The 22,707-nt window shown below is 62.9% G+C and overlaps 1 protein-coding gene across 1 annotated transcript in view; it reads right to left on the bottom strand.

Annotated features, from left to right (window-relative positions):
• Positions 1 to 22,707, bottom strand: part of ATP10A (ATPase phospholipid transporting 10A (putative)) — an 82,879-nt gene that overhangs the window by 53,440 nt on the left and 6,732 nt on the right. Inside the window, exon 3 of the mRNA XM_015585696.1 lies at positions 1,980 to 2,184. Within this exon, the coding sequence (XP_015441182.1) occupies positions 1,980 to 2,184 (205 nt within the window). The remainder of the gene's footprint in view (positions 1 to 1,979; positions 2,185 to 22,707) is intronic.

The raw sequence follows: 22,707 nt of genomic DNA, 5'->3' as shown, positions 1-22,707 counted from the left end.
CCACCCACCCGGCCGGGAAGAGCTGGCTTCCCCAAGTCCTGTGGTTTCGGCTCATCCTGCAGACCTCACCAGCACAAGCAGGTGGCCCTGTGGGCACGAACGCGTAGAACGGCGTCTGAAGTAAGTAGGTGCCCAACAAATATTCGGTAAGAGAACGAAAAAAAAAAAAAAAACACACATGAAAACGAGTCTCTGAAAAAACCGATTCTGATGTAAAACCACCAGCCCGGGGAGCTGCCCCTTCTGCAGAACGGACGGTGAGTGTCACAGGGTTTCACCAGGAGCTCCGGCCGCAGGGGGGCTGGACGCGGGCTGAGCCGTCCTCCGTCACACCCGCCCTGACGGCGTCACACGTGGCTTCTCCTCCTCGCTGGACCCCGGACGACACACCCGGCCCCCAACCACGCCGACTCCCCTCCTGCCCTCACCTCGCTGCCAGCGTCAGATTCCCCGGAGCCGCCAGGTCCGACCAACCCTCATCATGGGGCCGCGCAGGGCCCCGTGCGCGACAGGAGCCCCTCCTGCGCCGCCTGAGACGCTGGCTCGCTCCGTCCCGGGAAAACCCCCTTAAACACAGAGGCCGAACCCGCCGGGCTGTGACGCTGCGGCCAGAACCCGGTTTGCAGCTGCTGGGCTGGCAGAGGCCAGGGGCCTCCCGGCTTTACTGTCCGTGGGCGTTCACGTGCTTAATACTGGTAATGACGATTATAATATATTTCAGAATGATAACATGTGAAGATGCGCCAGGAATAAAACCGAAGTTATTACAATATAACCAGCTATCATGTTAGGTGGAAAGCAGAACTTTGAAAAAAGAAACTAAAAAAAAAAAAAAATAATAATAATAATAATACCCCAATAACAGGGACCAGTGCGCGTGCATTTTGAAAAATTTAGGTGCTGATCTTTTTTTTTTCATCGGAATTGCTTCGGTTATTAATTTTGGCCAATTGACTAAATCGTAGCCCAAGTCCATTTATGTCCCCAAGCACTGATGGGCCCTGAGGGGGGTGACATGGATGTGTGTGGGACACGCTCTGGAAGCCGGCAGAGGCCCCTGAGGCTGTCACGGTGCCCACGGGCAGGTGGCATGGGCACTGACCGGGGCGCAGAGGTGCTGCCCGAAGACCCCCGGGGGCCCCGATGCCAGCAGTGCCCCGGTGACACCGCGAGCTTCAAAACAAGCTCCAGGGACGCCAGCCTGGGCCTGGTCCCCACCCGGGCGCACGGACGAAGGGGCGCGAGGCACGGGCAGAAAGGCCACAGCGGGAGCGCGGACCGGCGCACGGTCGGAACCGAGGAGGGCACTCCGGGTCAGCGCCCGAGCCGCGGGGTCTCACCGCCTAGGCGCCCCATAAAGAGTGCGGCGGGGGGCAGGACCCCAGGTGACAGAGGCAGGACAGAGCAGGTGCGGGGAGAACGGGTGAGGGCCAGCTCGGCCCCTTCCTGACCCTCCCTGGTCCCGGGGGACTCGTGGCACTGACATTTCACCTGGGTTCGCTCCCCTGTACCCCGGCACCCCCACAGAGACAGACGCCCGGACGTGGTTCGACTCTTCCCGTGAAGGCCGCTGGGAGTGTGGACAGTGAGCCCAGCCCCCTCACTATCTCGGGGTGCACCTGCAGGCCGGGCCGAGGAGCCTCGAGCACGGAGCTCAGCCTCAGAGCCATGCCTGAGGGACCAGGCTGTCACTTCTGCCGCGTCACCGTTCAGCGACTTCCTGGCACACAGCCACAGTCAGCGGTTCCAGTGGCCCTGGCGCCTGTACCCAGACACTGGTCTGAGAAGCTCGGACGTGCACAGTGGTGATCAGAGTCATAGAACCTGCGTCCTGCTCCCCACGGCCCAGGGCAGGGCCCCCTGGGACCTCAGCCCTGCCCACCCACAAGGACCAGCCTGGCCTGAGGGGACAACGAGGCCGCATGCCAGTGCTGTGTGCACATGGCGCCTGGGACACCCCGGGAGCCCCGGTCACTTACGAGCTCCGAGAAGCCGCGGGCCACCTGCCGGCGCTTCAGGTTGGTCTCCCCGTCCAGGTTGGCGGTCTCGATGTGGCAGAGGCCGTCGGGGTCGCTGGACGAGAGCAGCAGGATGTCAGCGGGGACGATCTCGTTGCAGCGGAGACGCACGAAGTCTCCCACGCGGATTTCCTTCCAGAACCGGCTCACGTACCGCCGCTCCTCCCTGGGGGGACAGCACTGTGAGCCGCTGGCCGGGGCGCCGGGTACAGGGCTCCCAATGACAACGTCCAGTAGAGCGCCCTCAGCAGAACACCCGTGCAGGCCACAGGCCTGTGCCACTCCGTCTGTATGCAGCACCCACTAGAGGCAAAACCCCGGGGACGGGGTAGACGTGGCGTTGCTGGCACTGGGGAGGGGACCCTGGTGTCCGGCTGAGGCGACTAGGGCGCCCGGACCTAGGCAGGGCTGATGGCTGCAGGCGCTGTGAACAGATTAAGTGCTACCGAACCGCGCACCCAAGACAGTTAGGATGCCCACTTCCGCGTGTGTACCCCAAAAGCAGGGATTCAAACAGCTACCTGCACACCCAGGTTCACGGCAGAAGGACGTACAACAGACAAAAGGTGGAAATAACCCAAACGCCCAATAACAGATGAACGGGTAAGTAAAGCGTGGTCCAGCCACACGATGGAATATTATTCAGCCACGAAAAGGAAGGAGATTCTGACACAGGCTACAGCATGGACGAACCTTGAGGACATGACACTGAGTGAAACGAGCCAGTCATCTGTGCGAGGCACCTAAACAGTCAAGTTCACAGAGACGGAGAGGAGAACCTTCCACCATCTCCTCATCAGACAGTGACCTTGGGTCTCACAGCCTGAGCCGCCCACATCTACCCGACTCCTGAGCTTAGGAGAGAAGCATCGAGAACTGCGTGCGTCTGTTGATCGCGTGGCGAGCTGCCAGGGGCTCCGGGCCATCGGCTGCCCCAGAGACACTCTCATCCATTTTAAGCCACTATTGTCACGTATTCCTCAATTCAAGATCCACCAAACCAATTATGGGCACAGTACGGCTTGGTTGCTGGAGGACCAATGACGACCGATGACATAACTCTGTCCTCAAAAGTAAATGCAAGACAACACTGAGCCACTAGGGAGCGCCCTGTGGGGCTGCGGAGACCGTCTTCCCAGGCACCCCGACGCCATCAAGGCCGGGCGCTCTTCAAGGCTGCTTCTCCAGCTGAGACAAGGTCCCCTGGCTCTGAGACAAGGCACAGGAGGACACTCGATCCCATGCCATCCTGTTGGCTCACGGCCACATCCGGCCTCTTGGCTGCGGACAGATGGCCTTGATGCCTGACCGATGGGACCACTTATCCACTTATCCTTTGCCAAGGGCTCAACCTTGACCTTCCACACTGTAGCCCTCCCGAGCCTTCACTCCTCGCCGTGACCATCGGTCAGTCCCCAGGGAGAGAGGCATGAAGGGACCTGGAAGAGCCTGTCCTCTCCCAGAGACGGATCCCAGAAGCTACGTCCCCGTTTCGCCACGGAGCAGGGCAGGGATGCTCCGAGAGTGAGCTGGACGGGCTCTGGTGTGACGGAGAGACCAGTGGTCCCGGACTGGCCCCGGCACGGGCGGAGGGAGGTGACACGGGGCAGGATGCCAGCTGTGTTCAGTTTATCTTAACCACATTCTGTTTACAGAGCTCGTCGCAAACGAGGTCGCTCCCCGTCTGCCTTGAGGTCTTAAGGCAGCATCGGAGCCCAGAGGAGACGCCGCCATGGCCCCCAGACAGTCCCGGCGGGAGGACCCGTGGGAACACGGATGCGTGCGGCTCTGGCCGCACAGAGGCGTCTGTGAAAGGCCGTCAGCTCGCAGGCGTGCGCAGAGTGGAGGACCTCGAAAGCCCAGGCCGCGCCCCGTGGGCTCGGCTGGGGCAGCGGTGCTGCGTGGGGCGCGGCGTCTGCACCGCCACTTCCGTTTCTGAAACTGCGACTTTTGGTGGCACGCGCCTGAAATGCACGCCTGCCACGGTCACAGGTCCCTTCCGGAACACTCCTGCCTCTCCCTCCCTTCCACACCTGTCTGCCGTCAAGCACGCTTCATGCCCGCTCACGTGAGCCAGGCTCTGGAAGGGCCCGAGGAGGGTCTTCCTCCTGGACAAGCGTCAGGGCTGCTCCGTGGCTTGGGACAAGGCCAGCACCAGCGGGAGGCCAGGACGCCGAGCCCCGTCGGACCTGACATGTCACCCCAGTCATAGCACGGACAGAAGCGTGGCTTCCCTCCACGGCACCCACGCTGGACCAGGCCCCGCATCTCAGCGAGTCCCCACGCAATCCAAAAACGGCCCCACGGACGGACGGAGAAGCTGACCCGTCCGGTCACACAAGTGCGCGTAGGCGCCGGATCTGTCTGATAGCACGGCGGGTCTCAGGGCCTGCAAGAAGGCAGCTTCGCAAGGTCTAAGCCCCAAACTCTGCATGTTTTCCCTTTAAATCATGCAGCCCTAAGCCCACAGTGGTCTGAAAACACTTGTATGCTTGAACAGGGGGCGGGAAGGCACACAGCCCGGGGCCTCTGCGGTGTCTGACCGACACGGGAACCGCAGTCCACCTGCCCAGACGCCGGGAGTCACCCGCCTCTGGTCTCCGCTACCAGCCGGCAAGGGCGCCCTAGGCCGGGCTTGGCAGATGGCGGGGCGCCCGTCGCTCGCTGAGACCACCTGCAACGGAGGGACACTGCCCACCACAGGCCCCGGAACTCCCTCTGGGGCTGATGGGTGGTGTCTGACCGACACGGGAACCGCAGTCCACCTGCCCAGACGCCGGGAGTCACCCGCCTCTGGTCTCCGCTACCAGCCGGCAAGGGCGCCCTAGGCCGGGCTTGGCAGATGGCGGGGCGCCCGTCGCTCGCTGAGACCACCTGCAACGGAGGGTCACTGCCCACCGCAGGCCCCGGAACTCCCTCTGGGGCTGATGGGCGGCTGGCGGGCTGTCCCTGGGGCAGAAGGGCGCTTGATGCTCGTGGCTTTGGGACGACTTGGTGGCTTTGAGAAGTGGTCCCAACTCGGACCGGGCACGCCTGACACGTCTGGAAGCGAGGTGGCGGACGGGGCGCCCGGCCCATTTTCAGACGGCACCGTCTCCCTGCAGGTGTCTCACAGGCCACTTGGGACAAAGCTGCCCCGTCCTTTCTCGAGAAACCCCTCCCCGGAAAACCTTTAGGAGCTGGACCCGGGGCGGCAGCGGCTCCCTCTGCAGAGCGTCTCACACGTCAGCGGGGTGTGTGTGCCGCGCGTGTCCCCGAGTCCGGACAGCGCAGTCGGGGGGAGGCCTCGAACGGGCACCGCCCTGTCCCGGAGGACACAGGCCCTGCAGCAGCAGGAACGTGACAAAGAAGACGGAACGGCCCCGGGTGACACGGCGTCCTCGGACGCAGCCCGTGCGGTGACACGAGACGCCGCGGCCGCTCACAGCTCGGGGGTCAGATCCCAGTTTCCCCCAGTTCAGCGGTGATGGCGGCAGTGACCTCAGGGAACCAATTCCGCCCGGTGGGGCCGAGGACGCCGCTGGCGCTGGCGTTCTGGACAGACCAGTGACGCTTCGCTGTCCTCCTCGGGCACCGCGACGGTGAGGCCAGCCAGGCCGGGCCCCACGGGCAGGGGCAGGACGACTGTCCTAAGCCAGGCCCGAGGAAGCGCGGCTGCCGGCCGCAGATTACGGGGGAAGCTGGGAAGTGGGGCTCGCTAATTACAGATGGCCGCGCCTGTCACTGCAGAGGGAGGAACGTTTTTCCTCTTCTTCGGGAAAGTTGGGCAGGTTACATCTGAAGTGTCAGGACTGCACCCCCTCTGAGTATGGGGCTCAGCCTGGCGGCTCCCCCACTGGGGACCCCGCTGATGTCATGCAGCTGAGCCCCCCACGGGGCGGGCGCCACGTGACAGCCCCACTGTGGGACGGTCTGAGCCTTTGCCGGGCGGGGGGAGTGACGGACCCGACCCCCATCCGTCCCGGGTGACCTGGGGTCGAAACTGCTTGTGAACAGGATTCCGTTTCTGCTTCTGGCCACGCACATGCCACTCACTGAGTTAGGCTCTGACAGGCTTATGCCAGGTGCTGTCACCCAACGTGGCCAGGCAGGCCAGTGCGAAATTGTCGCTGACACGTCCTGGTCCTCAGCCCAGGAGTCGCGAGTGCATCGTGAACCGGCCGGCGGGAATAGCCTCAGAGCCGCTGTTAGCACCCCGCGCGCACACACAGCAGTGCCGGGCGCCTGGAGGTCCCCACAGCACAGTGGCACCCTCCCTAGCTGGCACCTTCCCTCCAGGGGCTGTGCCCCACGGTGATGGTGCACCCATGGGGGCCCCACGGCCGGGCGGGTGTCCTGGGTCTGGCCTGGACAGGTGTTCTCTGCCTGGGACCTGCCTGCTGTCCCCTGGCACAGGCCACTAAGGCCGCAGGACAGCACGTTGCTAGGCAACAGAGCGGCGGCCCCCGAATCACCTTGCAAAGGCCCCCCACTCGCCAGTCAGTGAGAACTGCTACTTCTCCGGAAAACGAGGCGCAAGCATATGCCTTAGCGTGTCAGGACTTCTCAGGGGCACGGGGAAGGCCGCCCTGGGGGAGGGCCCTGCGTTGCTGTGCAGCTGCCTGCCCCCCGCCCCCACCTCCTTCCCCAGCTGGACACCCTCTGGAACCCAGGCCTCTCTCCGACTCCCCTGGTTAGTGCCAGGCTTCTCCACCTCGACCAGGGCCTTGTTCCTGACAGAGGCCGGGCGGGAGGGGCAGAAGGTTGTCAGCCCCTCTGGTGGGGACAGCCCCCCGAGGGGACAGCCAGGCCTGCGCCGCCGCACCCTCCTGGGGCAGGACCGTGCTCACAGGAGACGGCTGACTCGGGGTGGGGACAGAGATGGCAGCGCGGACCAGAGGGCCCGACGTCACCCCGGCCACCTCCTCCAGGGACGTGCACAGGCCCGGGCCGAGCCCGAGTCACAGTGGTCACGCTCCCCACAACGGGTTTTGGAGAACAGAGTTACATACACGACAACCGGCTGCCATGAACCCAGAAACGGAAGCCTGGCGGTGTGTCGGGGCCACACGTCCGGTGGGACTTGGTCAGCTGGCAGAGAGGGGCCCCCGAGTGTCGCGAGTGTCCCCAGCTGCCCTGCCCGCTCCAGGAACCCACTGACGGGCCCCCCGTTTCGCTGACATTGCACCTTCCTCCGGCGGTGACCGCCGTGCCCTGGTGGGAGCACAGACACCAAAGCCGAAGCTTCGAGGCGCCGTGGGGGCAGGTGGGTCAGGGCCTGGGAAGGCCAGGGCGACAGATAGTCACAGCTGCACAGCCGGCCACGCCGCCGAGTGTCCCCACCACCAGGAGAACTGGGACAGGCCCCCAAGGCCCGAGACACTGCCATGTGGGTGACAGGATGGGCTCCTAAGCTCACGGTGACTCTCGGAATGTCCTGTGGGGGGCCGGTCAACCGTCTGTGGCCGGCTGTGGCCTCTCTGTGGCCGTCCTACAGCAGGTCACACCAGAAGGAAGCACGAAACAAGAGCATTCAAGTTGGCAGAGAAAAGGGGCCTCTCTCCCTCCCACGGGGTGACCGATGCCAACCAGGGGAACAGCCTCCAGGCCCAGGCCACCGTGGACACCGACACTCACGCTGAACAGAAGGACCCTCTCCAGACCCCAGGGCCGAGCCTGAACCGTGGGAGCTGGCTCGCTGCTCCCCCTCAGAAGCGCACGGCGTGTCACCTGCTCGGGGCCAAGGCCAACGGAGCGACTCGGGACACCAACGGCCCAGCGCCGCGTGGAACGTTTGCCTACAGCCCGCTCTGGAACGTTCCCTGAGGCCCCCGGGTCCGAATCGAATCGCTTTACTTTTGCAACCAGCATTCACGGTCACTTTAACCACCCACTTCTTATCTCGTTAGGTATTTTATTTTTCGGTTTGATTTTAATGCCAGCATTTCAACAACACTGCAGCCCGCGTGCTTCTATGTCCCATGTGCTCCCGGCGTCTGACTGACTTCAGCAGTGGCGTGTTCTCACACTGACCCCACGCCGTCCCCACTTAGCGCCTCAGCCACGGGCCAGGGGCCAGCGAGACACTCTGGGCCAGGGAGCACGTGTTTCCCTTCAGGTAACTACTCTGTAAAGAAGAAAAGGCTTTGGGGTGACAGCCCCCCTCGGCTGAGGCGGCAGTCCATGCACAGTGTCCCCAGGGGGACGGCCCGCACTGGGGACTCGTCCCGTGGCCAGCCCACAGCCATCGTGAGCGCACTGGGGTTTGAGGGGGCCACTTGGCCAGCACCCCAGGGGCACTCGGGGGCCTGAACGCTACGAGATGCCCAGAGGGGGCCTGACCTCTGGGCCAAGCCCCGGGGTCGGCACTTATCAGCCCTGTCTCAGCCTCAGCGTCCTCTCTGCACAGGGAGTGACAGTGGCAGCCTGCGTCGTGCTGGGGGCAGCGCTGACCTCGCTGCTGCACTCAGGGCCCTGTGACGCGTGTCAGGGTGACGTTCTGGCGAGAGGAGCTGGCTCTAGCTCTGGAAGGCGGACTCCTGCCCCCCACCACGGCAGCTGTGCCATCGCTGTGGTCCCCACACAGCCAGCTCAGTGGCTCGCGTAGGTGTGACTTGTCACTCCAGTGGGAACAGCTTGCTTTAAGGAAAACGCACCTTCCAGCCCCAGCAAGGCCCCGAGGCCATGCACCGGAGGCTCACCTGGCCTGCTGTCCCCGCCCACCGCGGGCGGGAGGGCAGTGAGGTCCCCTGGGGAACCCCGTCCTGACTCGAACCCCAACAGAGCACTGGCCATGAGCCCATGCACTCGATCCCCGCTGGTCACTCTGACTGACCCAGGAGGCTGAGCCCCTGGCCACGTGCCCGAAACCACCCCGATTCCACAGAGAGGGCCTTGTCGACATGAGACACGGACACAAGGACACGCGCCTCGTCATCGCGACACACACAAAGCCCTCTCAGTCACTTTCCGGTCTGAGTCGGTGCCGTGTCGCTGTGGGCTCAGGGCCTCATTTGGGGAGCCACCGCCCACGTGCTTCTCTCTCTAGAACAGAAACTGGGCAAAGAGCATTGTGGCGACATGGCATATGGCCGTTCCCCACAGACACAGGGCTGGCTCTGCGTTTTGAAAATTGAGGCGACCTTGCTGACAAGTGTCCAGGCGGAGCGTCCAGGCCCCCAAGTGTCCTGTGCTGCCAGTTGGGGTCACGCAGTCAGTCCGCCGAGTCAGAGTTCGAACTGTTTCCTGTGGCAGCTCTGACAGGTCACCCATGTATGGCGCAGAGCCATTCAGGATCATGACCTCGCAGCTCAGGGGTCAGAGCCGGAAGGCCTTGTTGGCTAAGGGCACGGTGCTGGACGGCGCGTCCCTCCTGGGTCCTGGGGGACGGTGTGGCCGGGCCATCCTCGCCAAGCTGCCGTCACTCGGCCCCCTCCCCATCTTTCTCTTACTGCGGGCTGGCTCAGGTGTCCCTGACAGGGCGGCTGCTGAGACACAGGGGGGCTGCTGGGCGAGGGAGCGGGAGGCAGGTGCGGTGGGCCGCCCACCTGGCCACGTGGCCCCCCGACTCCGGGGACATTCTGGGACATGGATGTCGATGTACTTGTTTTCAAAGTGTGGCGATGCCAGCGGGCTCGGGGCACACGGATCACTTTGCTGAAGTTAAAGACGCTTGGCGAGACACAGCCAAAGATACGGCCCAGTGAACCTCGGACTCCGCGGCCACATGGCTTTGGCTCAGAGTCGCCCGTGACAGGCTCGAGGTCAATAGGCCGCCGGTGTCCCCTCCAGACACTGAGCTCACGGGCCCGGCAGCGCGGCTGGGGTCTGGTGTCAGCCTCCCGCAGACAGTGCCCGTCCTGTGACAGCACCACAAGCCATGAGCCGCCAGAGCTGGGGGGCGAGGGCCGCACAGACCCCAACGCCGCAGGCGGGCCTGAGAGCCGAGTGCAGGGCGTCTGTCACCGCAGCTGTCCGGAAGCGGGGACAAAGTGAGTACGTCCTGCTACGGGTGAGGTCCCGTGGCTGCGTCCCCATGTCCGGTTTCTCTGAGGCAGGGCCACCGCGAGAGCCAGCAGGGCGACGGGCCATCTTGTGAGCACCTTAGCAGGAACTTTACCTTGCTGGATTAGCTAAGTTACCGGACTGTGGGCGTCCAGTGAAAATAAGCCCCGGATGGGTCAGTGTGCGTGGGACGAGGTCAGCAATGGGGACCCCGCGGGAGCTGTGGGATGGCTCAGGCCACCGGTGAGGGACGGCCGGGGCTCTCGCAGGCTCCTCCTGGGGGCCGGGGCTAGTGGCGAAGGCAGACGCCTTGATGGCCAGTTCTGGGCCAGCGAGAGAGCGGAGCTGGGACAAGAGAGGAGGGAAGGACCAGGGCCAGGGGCGACGGGGTGGGGGACGGACAGGACGACCGGGGTGTGCCGGTGGCCCTCCATCACACCGTGTGTGGGAACCGTGCCCGCAGGGCCCACTCAGACGTGACACACGGGCCACCCGACACGCTGAGGACGGCTTCGGCCAGAGACCGTGTGCGCCACCCCTGCCGCTTCTCGTGTCTGTGGCGAGACCGGCGTGCACGCGGACAAGCGACCTGGGCACGCGCGGAAAGGAAGTGGAAAAGCACTTGGGCCACTGTGGGGCCACAGGACACGCCGTGGGGGTCGGCAGTGTGGGGACAGCACGGACCGGCCGCCCAGCACCTGGGGGCCGACCTCGGACCCAGCCCGGCGTGCCTGTCCAGGCCCGGCTGCACCCCACTGTCCTCTGCCCCGCAAGCCCCCCGGAGGCCCGGGGGGACCGAGGCGCGTGGCCGGAAGCTGCCAGCTGATGGAGCCTCACTCAGGGCACGGTCCGTGCGTCTCCCCACGTGGACCGAAATGCAACGAGGAGACGCACAAAGGTGACAGCTGCGGTCCCCTCTCGGCCCTCCAAGAAAGTGAAACCTAGGAGCGAAAACCAGAACGGCTTTGAGTTTCAGCTTTTTTTTTTTTTTTAACAGTTTCCTCCGTGTCTGACGGTGAAGAGCATCAATCGCACCTAAAAATAACAACTCAGAAAACAGGAACCTCCGCCCGGTTCTCAGCGGGCTGAGGAGCCGCACGGGGCCGTGGCCACCAGCCCGGCCGGGCGCGCACGCCGCTTCCTCCCGCCCCGCGGCGGGGTGCTCTGCTCTGGTCCCACACGGCCCCTTTGAGGAGAGGCTGCTCCTCGGATAAATAGGTCCTTTTTTCATCCAGTGCCAGAGAAAGCGCGGCGCCCGAGCACGCCCGCCAACCCCTCCCGAGACCCCGGGCTTTGTCCCCGGCTGGCCGGGCGCTCTGGCGGATCAAAGCCCTCGGTTTATCTGCGATCACCCGACTCAGACGCAGGGGAAACACTCATTTTGTTCTGCCGCAAAGTCACACAGGCTGTTTTTATTTCCCGTGGCCTCGGGGACTACGCTGCTCTGGGCCCTGGCGCTATCACCCTCCCTCGGCTGCACAAGGCCACGCGACACGTCATCAGCCTTGAGCTGCAGCCTCAGAAACGACAAAAAGGCTCGCACACGTCCACTTCTGACCAGAATGGAACAAACAGGTACAGGACGTACCTTCCTCTGCAAAATAAATAAGAAAGCGGTACAAAAATACATTCTTTTAAAATGGTTTTCGGCTCCTGGACAGAATATAAAGGACAACGGCCCCTGTGAGCAGGGAACAAACAAGGGACCCCACCCTTGTCTAGAGAAAGTTGCCAGCTGCAGACAGGATGGGGGGCTGGGCAGAGCCCCGGGTGCCCCTGGAGGAGGTGACGGGGCCGAGGGTCTGGGGAGACCAGAGCAGCCCCCTGTGCAGGGCGGAGCGCCGGGCGAGGCGGGGCGGGGGGTGGTGTCCTGGGAGAGGCCGGGCTGGAGGCCCAGGGAGGGTCCCCAGTTCTCACCGAGCCTCGGTCAGCACATGCACGATAGGGTAGCAGCCACGGCCAGAGGGCGGCCATCCGAAAGGACGCGTTGCACAGGCATCTGGGCTCAGCCCTGCTGTCCCCGGCCGGCCCAGCCTGGGCAGCAAACGTCTTACTTCGAAGAGCACCAGGTGACCTGACCGGCGTCAGCTCAGCGCTAGGGAGCAAGTGAGCCCTAGGCCGAAGGCGGCTGTCACCCTGCAGCCCGCAGTCACGGCCGAGGCTCCACGGGACCGCGCTGCTCCTGAGAACCTCGCCGCCTCGAGGACGGAGCCCAGGAATGTTTCAGAACAATGAAGTGGCGACACCTTTAAGGCGAAAAGTTACCGGGCGCACGAGGCGGGAAAAACCCGTCATGAAGGGGAAACCAGCCACGACGAACAGACCCCGACCGAACGGATGCAGGTGACAGAGTGCCGCGGCGACCACAGTCTCGGTGTTCCCGATGAAATTGCCCAGGACGGGGACAAAAACCAAGACCCGAATCAAACTGCTGGGGTTGAAAACTACCGAGTCTGAGACAGAAAATCCACTAGATGGGATTAACGCCAGAGTCGACATCACACACACACACTAGAAAAGAGTGGCCTGAGGGACACAGCACTAGAAGTACCCAGCGGGAACCATGGATTTTAAAACGTGGTGGGGGGAGTGAGAACAAGGTCAAGTGGCTGTGGGACAACTTCTAAGAACACGGCATGTCTGTCACCAGCACCTGGGCGGGCGGACCCAGAGGAAAACGGTTGAAATAATCAGCTCCGTGTTTCCAAACCTGATTCACTCAACGAAACCCAAGCATGAGAAACAAGAAGAAAACACCACTCGGGCTCGTCATAACCCCAACCCCGAAAACCCGTGACAGGGTCCTAGAAACGGACAGAAGACAGGCCACGCGCACGTGGGAAGCAGCGGGCGATCACCTGGCACGAGGGCCCCATCCCCCCTCTCCAGCTCCACCCCTTCTGAGCCGAGACCTCCGTCTCGGGGCCACCAGTGCTGAGGGTCGGTGCAGGACATATAGGGCCCTGTGTGACAGGCTGCGGGCGGACGTCGCCACGTGAGCTCGCAAAACCCTCCGGGCGCCAGGGACGCGTGTGGCTGCGTCGCTCGGCGGTTCCATCCACTGCAGTGGCTCAGCCAGGCCGGCGGCTCAGACGCGCTGAGCTGAAACGGACCCATCGACAGCAACACACGCGGAGCTGCGGTTCAGGACTCGGCATGTGTCAGACGCGCCGTGAGCACGGGCGTGTCAGGGTCCCACGGCTGCCGTGACAAAGCTGCACGTCGGTACCGCAGACCAGCACGCGCGTTACCAGCCCCCGAGGTTGGAGCCTGACAGGCTGCCGGGGACAGAATCGGGGTTCCTGAGCGAAGTACATCCACACCCCCAGCACCGTACCCCCACAGCCCCCTGGAGGCTGCAGGAGAGAGGGGCCGTGCCCTTTCCAGCTTGCAGACGCCCCGCATTCCATGTCGAAGCCAGCAACGGCGTGCTGAGTCCCTGTCACACTGCATCTCTCTGCCCTCCTTTCTCGTACTTCTAAGGATTTGTGACAAGTTAGGGGCCCGCCCAGGGCACCCGGGGTAACCTCCCCTCCCAAGGTCATGTGAGGAGCAGTCCTAAGTCCCCAGTCACTCAGCAGCAAGGCCTGGGGAGGAGGACGCAGGCACACATTCCACCGGTGGGACCTCCCTATGCCGCCTCGCTCTCGGTCCCAGCAAGGTGCCCGCGCTCTGCTCCAGGGCGGGGAGCAGAGGTGGTGAGGGCCCCCTGGGGGGCCCAGAGCGGCCTGCCCTGGAGACGCTGGAGTGCGGAGGGGCACCGTCACCCGGGCGCCTGGGGGGACTCAGGCTTCCCGTGGGAGGTGGGACAGAGTAGTCATGTGCTGTGACACAGCTCCTGAGAGGGGCGGCCAGGCCACAGGGGCCTGGGGGGGGCAGGGCCGGAGGGGAAGGAGTGCGGGGGACACAGGCTACACAGGGATGAGGGGGCCGGGGGGGAGGGAGTGACGGGGAGCGGGCAGGGCCTTCGTTGTGCATTCCACGGGGAGGGACACAGGCAAGGTCGGCGCGTGGGAGTGATTTCAGTGGGTGCTGGGCCATGTGGACTGTCCCCAGGGTCTGATACCGGCCCTGGGGTGCTGTGGTCTGGGGGACAGTGGCCCGGGGTGGAGCGTTTGGGGTGTGGGCTCTGGGCAGCACTTTGCACCCGGAAGGCGCACTCCCGGGGAGTCCCATACTCCCTCTGGGAAGTGGCCAGTCCCTGGTGGCCGTGCCCTCCTTCCTCCCCTCCCTCTGGGGTGCGCAAGGCCCCGGATGTGCAAGCATCCCAACACGGACGATCCAGAGACCAGGTCAGCAAGGACCGAAGGAGAGGGGGCTGGGCTAGGCTGTCGCCGCGTGCACTCGCTGGGAACAGGGCCAGCAGTTACAGACGCAGCTCCCCCTGCGCCACCTTCTCCCAGCCCCGGGCAGGGCAGGCGGTGGCATCGGGAAGGAGTCCCCACCTAGCAGAGGGCTCAGCAGGACGGGGAGCCGGGAGAGTAAACGGAGGCCGTGAACCAGGAGCGCGGGGATTCGCGGCGACCAGTGGTGCGTGTGCGCACTCACGCTCGCCGTGACACAAGCCCGGGGCCCGCACGTGGGGGGCCTGGCCGTGGCACGCTCGCCACGGCATTCGAGACGGCGGCACAGCAGCCAGGCTTCGGGGCGATGCCCCAAACTTTCCAGCCCACTTAAAGCAACAATTTTCTTTCCCCAAAAACAAAAAACTGTAAATGGAAAATGTTACGATCCAAGTCGCCATGCCGGTTACGTGCCAGGAAGAGGCGCGAGCATCTGCTGGGGCTGAAGCCTGGCCTGGCGGAATGACAATGACAGTATGGAATGCTGCCGCCTCAGTTTCCACCGGCTGGTGGCGAGGAGCGAGCCGCATGCAATAAAAACCAGACGTTTAACGGAGCCGCGCTGTCTTAGGAAGCCGGGAACGCCACTCTGGGGACGTATCTGGGGACTGCCACGGAGGGGGACGCCGGTGGCCCTGGTTCATCTGCGGGAGACGCTCTGAAACACGTCACTGGATTCGTGCCTGCAAGCGGCGTGTTTGCTCAGAGACAGAGCCGAGGGCGTCCCAGGAGGAGCCACCGTCCCCTCCCGATGACGCCTCGTCCTGGAGCCTCCGCCTGCTCTGACTTTTATGAGTCAACAGGTTTCCTGAGCCACTGTCCTGAGTGTGACTGAGACAGGGGACGGCTTTGTGACTACGGTGAAGATGGGTTCCACCCTGGCAGAGGCCTCGGGAGAGGCTCTGTGTCTGTGCCCGGCAGAGGGACACGGGCGCGCCCTCTGAGCGAGCACAGGGTGCCCCCCGCCCGTCACCCCACCTGCAGAACCGCAGCCGCTGGTGAGGCCCAGGGCCTGGGCGCCAGCCCTGCGAGGAGCCAGGGTCCCAGGTGGGACGCCCCCGAGCACCCGCACGCTCACCTCCAGCACGGCTGACGCGTCTGCAGGGAAGAGTCCCCAGGCCACACGCATTCCGAGGAAGGACAGAACTTGGAGCCGGAATGGCGCTCTGCTGAATCTGACGCTTCCCTGCTGTTCCAAGTTCACGAAAACAAGGGTTGGAACGGAGGAGCAGCCAGAGTTTAAACCCAGTCGGGGACTCGGCTCAAAGTCTAGAGGCAGTGGGGGCCTCTTTCGGCGTCGTTACCCCCCAGGTACTCGACCCCTCTGGGGACAGAAGCTTCTGGACAGCCCCGGGGTGCGGGGGAGCAGGAGGAGGACAGGGCCACCCTCCTGTCTGGTGACACCAGGGCCCTTTCTAAGGAAGCTGCAGGGTCCCTGGAAGAGGCGAAGCTGAACAAGTGGGGTGCCCCGGCTGACGTGACGTCTGCGCAGCACCCCGGACCGCCGGGGCGGCTGCACCCCGGGCTCCTCCGCAGGAGGCCGCCTGGATTCTTAGTTTTTTTCTCATTGTTTTTGTAGCGGCCGAAAAGCAACACTGAGAACACGGAAGATACCGTGAAACAGGTCAATGGATTCAACTCATGCGATGATTCAGAAAAAGCAAGTCGGGACCGAATCCAACTGGGTTTGTAACACACGCCGCAACTCCGCGTCCTCACCGAGTGCCCCACCTTCACCCTTTCCCCGCAGTGCTTTCCTAGCGAGGTGCATTTCTAAGACAATACCCGCGCCACCCATGGGTGCCCCTGGAGCATTCGGGGGTCGCGAACTTAGCAGTGGGGGCCACCGGCTGTTTTCAAAAGGCTTTTCAAAAACTGTCCATTAACCCACGATAAAACCACACAGGCCAAATGACACTTAAGTTCTTCGGGTTAAGCTGGAACTAAGTCTACTTCCTTGTAACGAACATCGTTAAGAAACATTGTGACCGAAAGATCTTGCTAGCGACGGTGGTAACGGCAGCGGCGACAGTCGCCAGTGTGAGCCGCGGACTGTTTCGGACACTCACCTGCCCGCCCGGCGCCGCTCTGCCTTTTCGTGCACTGTCCCCATCCCCACGGGCTGCTACCCTGCCTCCTGCTTAAAGGAGGTGCAGCCTGCCCAGCACCTAACTGCTCGCCAGGGTCCAGCCTCACAGAGGGGCTTAGTTCTCTCTGATGGATTTAAACCGAACAAAAAAATTCACTATTACCTAACAAAAACAGTTTGGGAAGCAAAGTATTTCAAAACACAGTATCCCAGAGGGTATGGGGTGGGGGGATGGTGGGGGGGAGCACACAAACTGTACTCTGGGAAAACCAAGCTGAGAGCATTCTAGAAAAGCAGCAACTGAAATAGCCTCTCCCCGTTCCCTGTGAGTTCTTTTAATGCACTATATATAGCAAGGAAAGCCTTGAACAAATAAGTACACTGGGCCTTGGGGACAGGGCAGTTCGTTATGGGGTGGCACTACCTCGCCAAGGCAAGGGTATCGCACAGCATTCGGCGACCTGGCCCAGGAGCGCCCAGTACCAGGAGACTGTGGTCACTGTGATGACTGAGTGCCACACCTGGAGGCAGTCCTGTCCCCATCAGAGACGCCGGACCCTCCCAGGGGACATGCAGCCCTCAGAGCTGATGACCTCTGTGACGAATGACCATCAGGCGAGGGCCCAGAGAGACCTCAGGGAGAAAAGAAGGATTTGTGTTTTGACCTCAGCTGCTCCCATCACCCTCCGCGGCCCTGCAGGACCCGTGAAAACCAGCTGACCGACGCCGCCGGCTGGGGTGGGGGGGCTGTGAGCTACGAGGTCCTCGCACAGTCCCGGCCCCAGAGCAGAGCCGCTAGTGGCCACCCAGGGCCTCGTCCTGCGGGAGGAGCCCCGCACCCACTGAGGCAGACGGGGCGTGTGCTTGGGGGGTGACTGCTGTCTTCTCCTATCTGGAATTAAGAGGCGATTCTGTAAATCCACATAAATCTGTGTCGACGGACTTAGAACGCACGAGCGGGCGATCTGAACGACAGCAGCGCCCAGGAGGAGGGCGGAGCAGAGTGTGCTGGAGAAAGTTCTACACACCATGAAAACCGTTAGCGGTAACCTGAACTAGACAGTTTTCAACAAAGATGCTATTTGTAATCCCCAGGGCGCCATTGGAAAAATCATGAAAAACATACACATAGTAAAAGAAACACGGAATTAAAGCGGCACAGCAGGAAATATTTAAAGCTGGCAATAAGGGAGGACCACAGAACAGAAGCACGTGAGACATGCAGAAAACAAACTGGCAGACATACGCCCCACCCTGTCGGTCATGGCATTAAATGTTAACGAAATACCACAATCACAAGGCAAAACGATGGCGAGATAACTTTTTAAAAGTACATAATCCGACTACTAAAGACGCACTGTAGTTTCAAAGACAAACATCGGTTGAAAGTAAAAGGGTGAAAAAGATAACACCGTACAAAACACTAACCAAAACAGCCGGAGTGGCTGTTAATTTTAGACAAACGGAAACCTTATGAGACAAATAACTCAGGTTCTTCGGCATGAATGCATTGCAAGGGGAAAAGCGAGAGAGAGAGAGATGGAGTTTTAGGGGGGAATCTAAAGCTCAGGGAGACCCGCAGGGCGTGCCTGCCGGTCACAAAGGGGACACCTGATCGGGACCAGTGGGAAGCACACAGACGATTAATAAAATGGGATATTTAGGGACAAGCGGAAAGGAGACCACGCACTGGGTCTTTAACTGTTAGGGATCCACACTAACCCTCAAGGTTTACTGACGCTGCTGGAGTTTAATCCTAAAGAGTCGCTTGGAAAATTCAGGAAGCTGTGGAAATCAAACACGAGATCCCTCACTCACAGAGAAAATCAGAAAACATTTAAAATGAGATGAGTTAAATGTTCAGTTATGTTTTGTTTCTAATGATGGCTGCTGCTTCGGCGGGGGAGGGGGTGGCCAGTCCCAGACTAACCAGGAACACGTGGTCAGGCACGCAGAGCGGGATGGCGCAGGCCACGGCACTGCCACCTCCTGCGGGCAGGCGCCGGTCTGTTCTCTCAGCCGTAGAGCGTCGGGGGTCAGGATAGAGCCGCACATGGGATGCCTGGCTGCCCCGTCACAAGGAGGCTGCCTTCTGGGGCTCCCAGGGTTTTAGGGAAACTGCCTTTTCTACAACGTGACCCCATGAGCCTAGTCACACGTGGCATGTGACAGGCACCAGAGCATTTCCAAAACCCACACGATGGCAGCAGCCAAATGTTACTCCTCCAGGGTCACCGGCCTGGCACGCCTGAGGGACGTCGCCGCGTCGGGGACTCTCGTTGTCCTGGCCTATCCTGTGTCCTGGCTCTGGCCCCGACGTTCCTGCTTCCGCCAATCTTCACCCCAAGTGAGACAAAGACACCAGCTTCTGGGGGGGGGGTCCAGATAAAGGAACAGAGAACAAGGGGGACTGTGCCCGGTGTCACCCCAGGCCCCTCTGGAAAAACAAACATGCTGGAGAGAGAGCGAGGAGAGCGGGCGTGGGGAGAGTCGGGGTGGGGGACCCGGGAACGAGCATGATCCCAAGGTGGGAACAGGGCGCCCCGAGTCCGTGCTCCCCGGGAGGGTGAAAGGCACACCCAGTCAAGTCCGGGGGTGGGGCCCAAGGGGTTCAGGACGCGTCACCGCGTTGTTCCGTGCACAAACGGCACTGCCACCGTCACCGTAGACACCGAGCCCTGTCACCACAAACACGCAGAAGCAAAGAGAAACGTCACACGGTGACCCGGGCAGGGCTTGGGGCAGAGGGAGGGGCCCAGGACAGGTGCGCTGGCCCCGCCCAGCACCTTGGGCTCTTATAAGGTGAGGTCTATGGTGTCACCCTCTGTCCCCAAGGCTGCTGGGTGGACAACGATGCTCCCCAGGACACGCGTCCCTGCCCACCCTCACCGGTCTGGGCGACGTGCCCCTCCGGGAGTGGTCCTCCCTCAGCCTCCCCGCCGACCACTGCTCTCGCTTTCCTGCCCCTGGAACCAGCACTCTGGGGGCTGCCTCTGCGTTCCTGTCCCCTCTCCTCCTCTGGCCCCACCAGCCTCGGGCCCTGCAGTGAGTGACTCACCACTCCTTGGCCCTGCCCTGGTGGCCTCAGCCTTGTCCCAGCTGGACGCTCCGTGCTGGAGGCTGATGCCCATTAGTCAAGTGACGTCCAAGCTGCCCAGCAACTGGAACCTGGAGCCATGTCACCCTCGACCCCTGCCAGGGCGCATCAGGGGAGACACCGGACTCAGACACCCTCTTCCCTGCCACGGTAACCGGGAGCGACGTGGCTTCCACGACCAGCTTTGCCAGCACCGAGGAGGAGGACGCTCCCCACCGGGCAGGGGTCCCAGGCCGGACGGACTCCCCAGGAATAGTCCATGGCACTTGTCCCGCTGGGCGTGGCTCGGGGGGTTTTACTGAATTCGGGATGTGGGACGGGGGCGGCTTCTCGAGCCCGCGTGGGTGAGGGAAGCGGTGACGCAGACTCGAGCCCCCCTGAGTCTGGAGGGCGGCTGGACAGTCAGGAGGATGGAGCCTGGGGTTGGGGGGCGCGGTGCTGCGTTTCTAACCAGCCCGATGGGGACCCTCAGAGAGGGGCTCACGGCACTCAGAAAGACCACGTGCGGTGAGCACACAGCGCAGCATACAGACGATGCGTTACAGAACGTGACATGTGGAATCTAAATAACTTTAAAGCCGATGTCACCCGATAAATCTAATTCAAAAAAGAACCGTTCCACGAACAGGAAGGTGACAGCTAACGCCTCGCAGGCTACGGCCGGGACACAGAAGGTCTGGGAGGCCCGTGTCCAGCCGGGTCACCACGGGGCTCCCCGGTGAACACACGGCCACGCTGCCTCTGCATGCTTTGCCGAAATGCGCCCCCACCCCCACCCGAGTCGTGACAGGCGCCACACGTCTCACTGTCCCTGTGGTGGCCACGGGCGCTGAATGGGCCTTGGCCCGACGTGCGCTAAGTCGGCTCTGGCCTTCCCTGGCCAGTCCCCAGGCCAGGTCCCCAGGTCCTGGGCTTCTGGCCGGCGCCTCACCCCTGTACAAGCCGCGACCTGGCTGTGGTCCCAGGCGGCCTGACCCTATCACATGTCCGACCGTACGTTCCTTCACCTGCACGCCTGCCCCTCCAACCTCGGACCCAGCCTCCTCTCTCCATGGCCAGGGCCTGGCTAGGGCACTGGTTTGGGCGATGGGCAGGTGCTGGGGGGGAGGGGGGTGGCTGCACATGGCCTGGGGAGCAAGGGGACTGTGAGGCACTCACAGGGGACGGGGAGGGCTCAGAAACGGCACCTCCAGACGTCCTGGGCCTGGAGGGGTCCGCCCTGCAGCCTCCAGAGAGCCACCAGCTCTCACACCTGCAGACCCTGTACAAGCCGCGACCTGGCTGTGGTCCCAGGCGCCCTGACCCCAGCTCTCACACCTGCAGATGCAGCCTGGTGACACAGCCCGACACAGAGAGCCACCAGCTCCCACACCCGTGGACGCAGGGTGCGCCCAGGCAGAAGGCCACACTCTCCCTGGGAAAACATCCCAGGAATTTGGCCTGGGAGCTGGGAGGTGCTGTGGGGACTTTCCTGAAGGCCGCTGCTGACTCTCCAGAGTCCAGGCAGGTCGGGGTGGAGGGGGACACGGGTGTGGTCCGGGGTGGGGGTGGGAAGGCGAAGGCCTCAACACGCCACGACACCTCCCGAGGCCTTGGGGTCAAGAAGAGGTTTTGGTTCCCATTCTCGCTTTCCTGTCTGCGGGTTGTGGTGACAGCTGTTAGACGGGTCCGTGACAGGCTGGGCTGAAAGCACTTGTCACCCTAAAATGCACTGTATTTCCTGAGGCCCAAGTGTCCCTAAAGAGGAGGCCGCAGCAGCCACTGGCGGGGCACGGCAGGCAGTGGCGTGCGTGCAGAGGCAGGTACACTGCCTGGGGGCCTCACACGGGGGACCCGGGGACTCTGAGGATGTTTCTGGAAAGCGTGCCCCTCCCTTCTCGGCTTCTGGCGGACAGCAACCAGGAAAGCCCGCAGCCCCCCATCCACATCCTGCTGCCCGCGGGGCACGGCACCCGCTGAGCAGCCACGGCGAGCGCATCACCCGTGGGCCAGTCCGTCCGTCAGGTGTGGCGGCTAAACCCAGGCGTCTGCTCAGAAACGCGGGGGTGCCGCCCCACGACTGTTGCTTTCGACGGGCTCGGTGACCCTTAATGGGCCGAGAAGCTGGAGCACAGCATGTGGGAAAGCTGTGGCGTGGGACGTGGGACGGATCTGTCCCAGCGCCCGGCTGCAGCGCTGTGGCCTTGGGGACGCCACTCAGCCCCTCTGAGCCCGACTACGCGTTTGTAAAAGCAGCTTGTGAGGCGGGAGGGGGCTCGCGGTCTGCATCCGAGTTACCCTAAGAGGCAGGAACAACCGTACCCCCATATATTAGGGGGTTGAGCTGCTCCTGAGAACACGGGAACTTCCAAAAGTCCTTCGCACGTGACGGACGCCGGGCGAGGCTGAGGTCCCCCGTTCGCTGGCCCGTGTCAGCCCGTACACCAGGCCTCGGCAAAGTGGCAGGAAGAGAGACGGTCTGAGCCTCAGTAGAGGCCGAGACCACCCACCTGGGGGGGGTGGAGTGGGAGAGTAAGGGGGGTCCCGGAGCTGGGCTGGGCTTCTGGACACAGCTCTAGGGGAAACCCACAGCCACGTGGTTCTCCTGGGGCGGGGAGGGTACAGGGAAAAGGGACAGCAGACACCCTGACAGGCCCAGCCTGAGGGCAGGGAGAACAAGGGTGCAGGACTCGAGGGGACCAGCGAGGGGACCAGCACGGGGTAGTCACCGAGGACTCCCATTCCTCCCCCGCAGAGCCCGGGGACCTGGAAACTGGTCAATTATAAGAAAATGGAAGTCAGCTGTGCACGGGGCCTGCTGGGCGTCTGCTCACGGCTCACGCCAAGGACTCGGCCCCGCTCTGCCCCGGCCCTTGCGCCCGGCACGGCAGCACCTGGTGGCAGTTTCACACTGCTGTCCCATGAGATAGATGTTCCCTAAGCCGGAGACTGGCAGCCCCGTGCTGGCTGCGAAAGTTATGGAGCCCGCCCAGCCCGCGGAGGGGCAGAGGCGCGGGAGTGGTTCCCCGGCTTTTCCCGTGAAAGGCAGGCGCGCCCGGGCGGGCGTGAGGGCGCCCAGCGGCCGCTCAGTCCCAGCGCTGGGATCCCTCTGGTTCAGACGCGAGGTCTGAGTGACAAGCGGGGACAGCGTTCCCCCTGCGCCTGCCCGGCATCTAAAGTTTTCTGCTTTCTGCTTTC

This window comes from Pteropus alecto, unplaced genomic scaffold, assembly GCF_000325575.1.
Source record: "Pteropus alecto unplaced genomic scaffold, ASM32557v1 scaffold102, whole genome shotgun sequence".
Taxonomy (NCBI): Eukaryota; Metazoa; Chordata; class Mammalia; order Chiroptera; family Pteropodidae; genus Pteropus; species Pteropus alecto.
The sequence above is the reverse complement of the archived record's forward strand: the minus strand, read 5'-3'. Positions and strand labels throughout refer to the sequence as shown.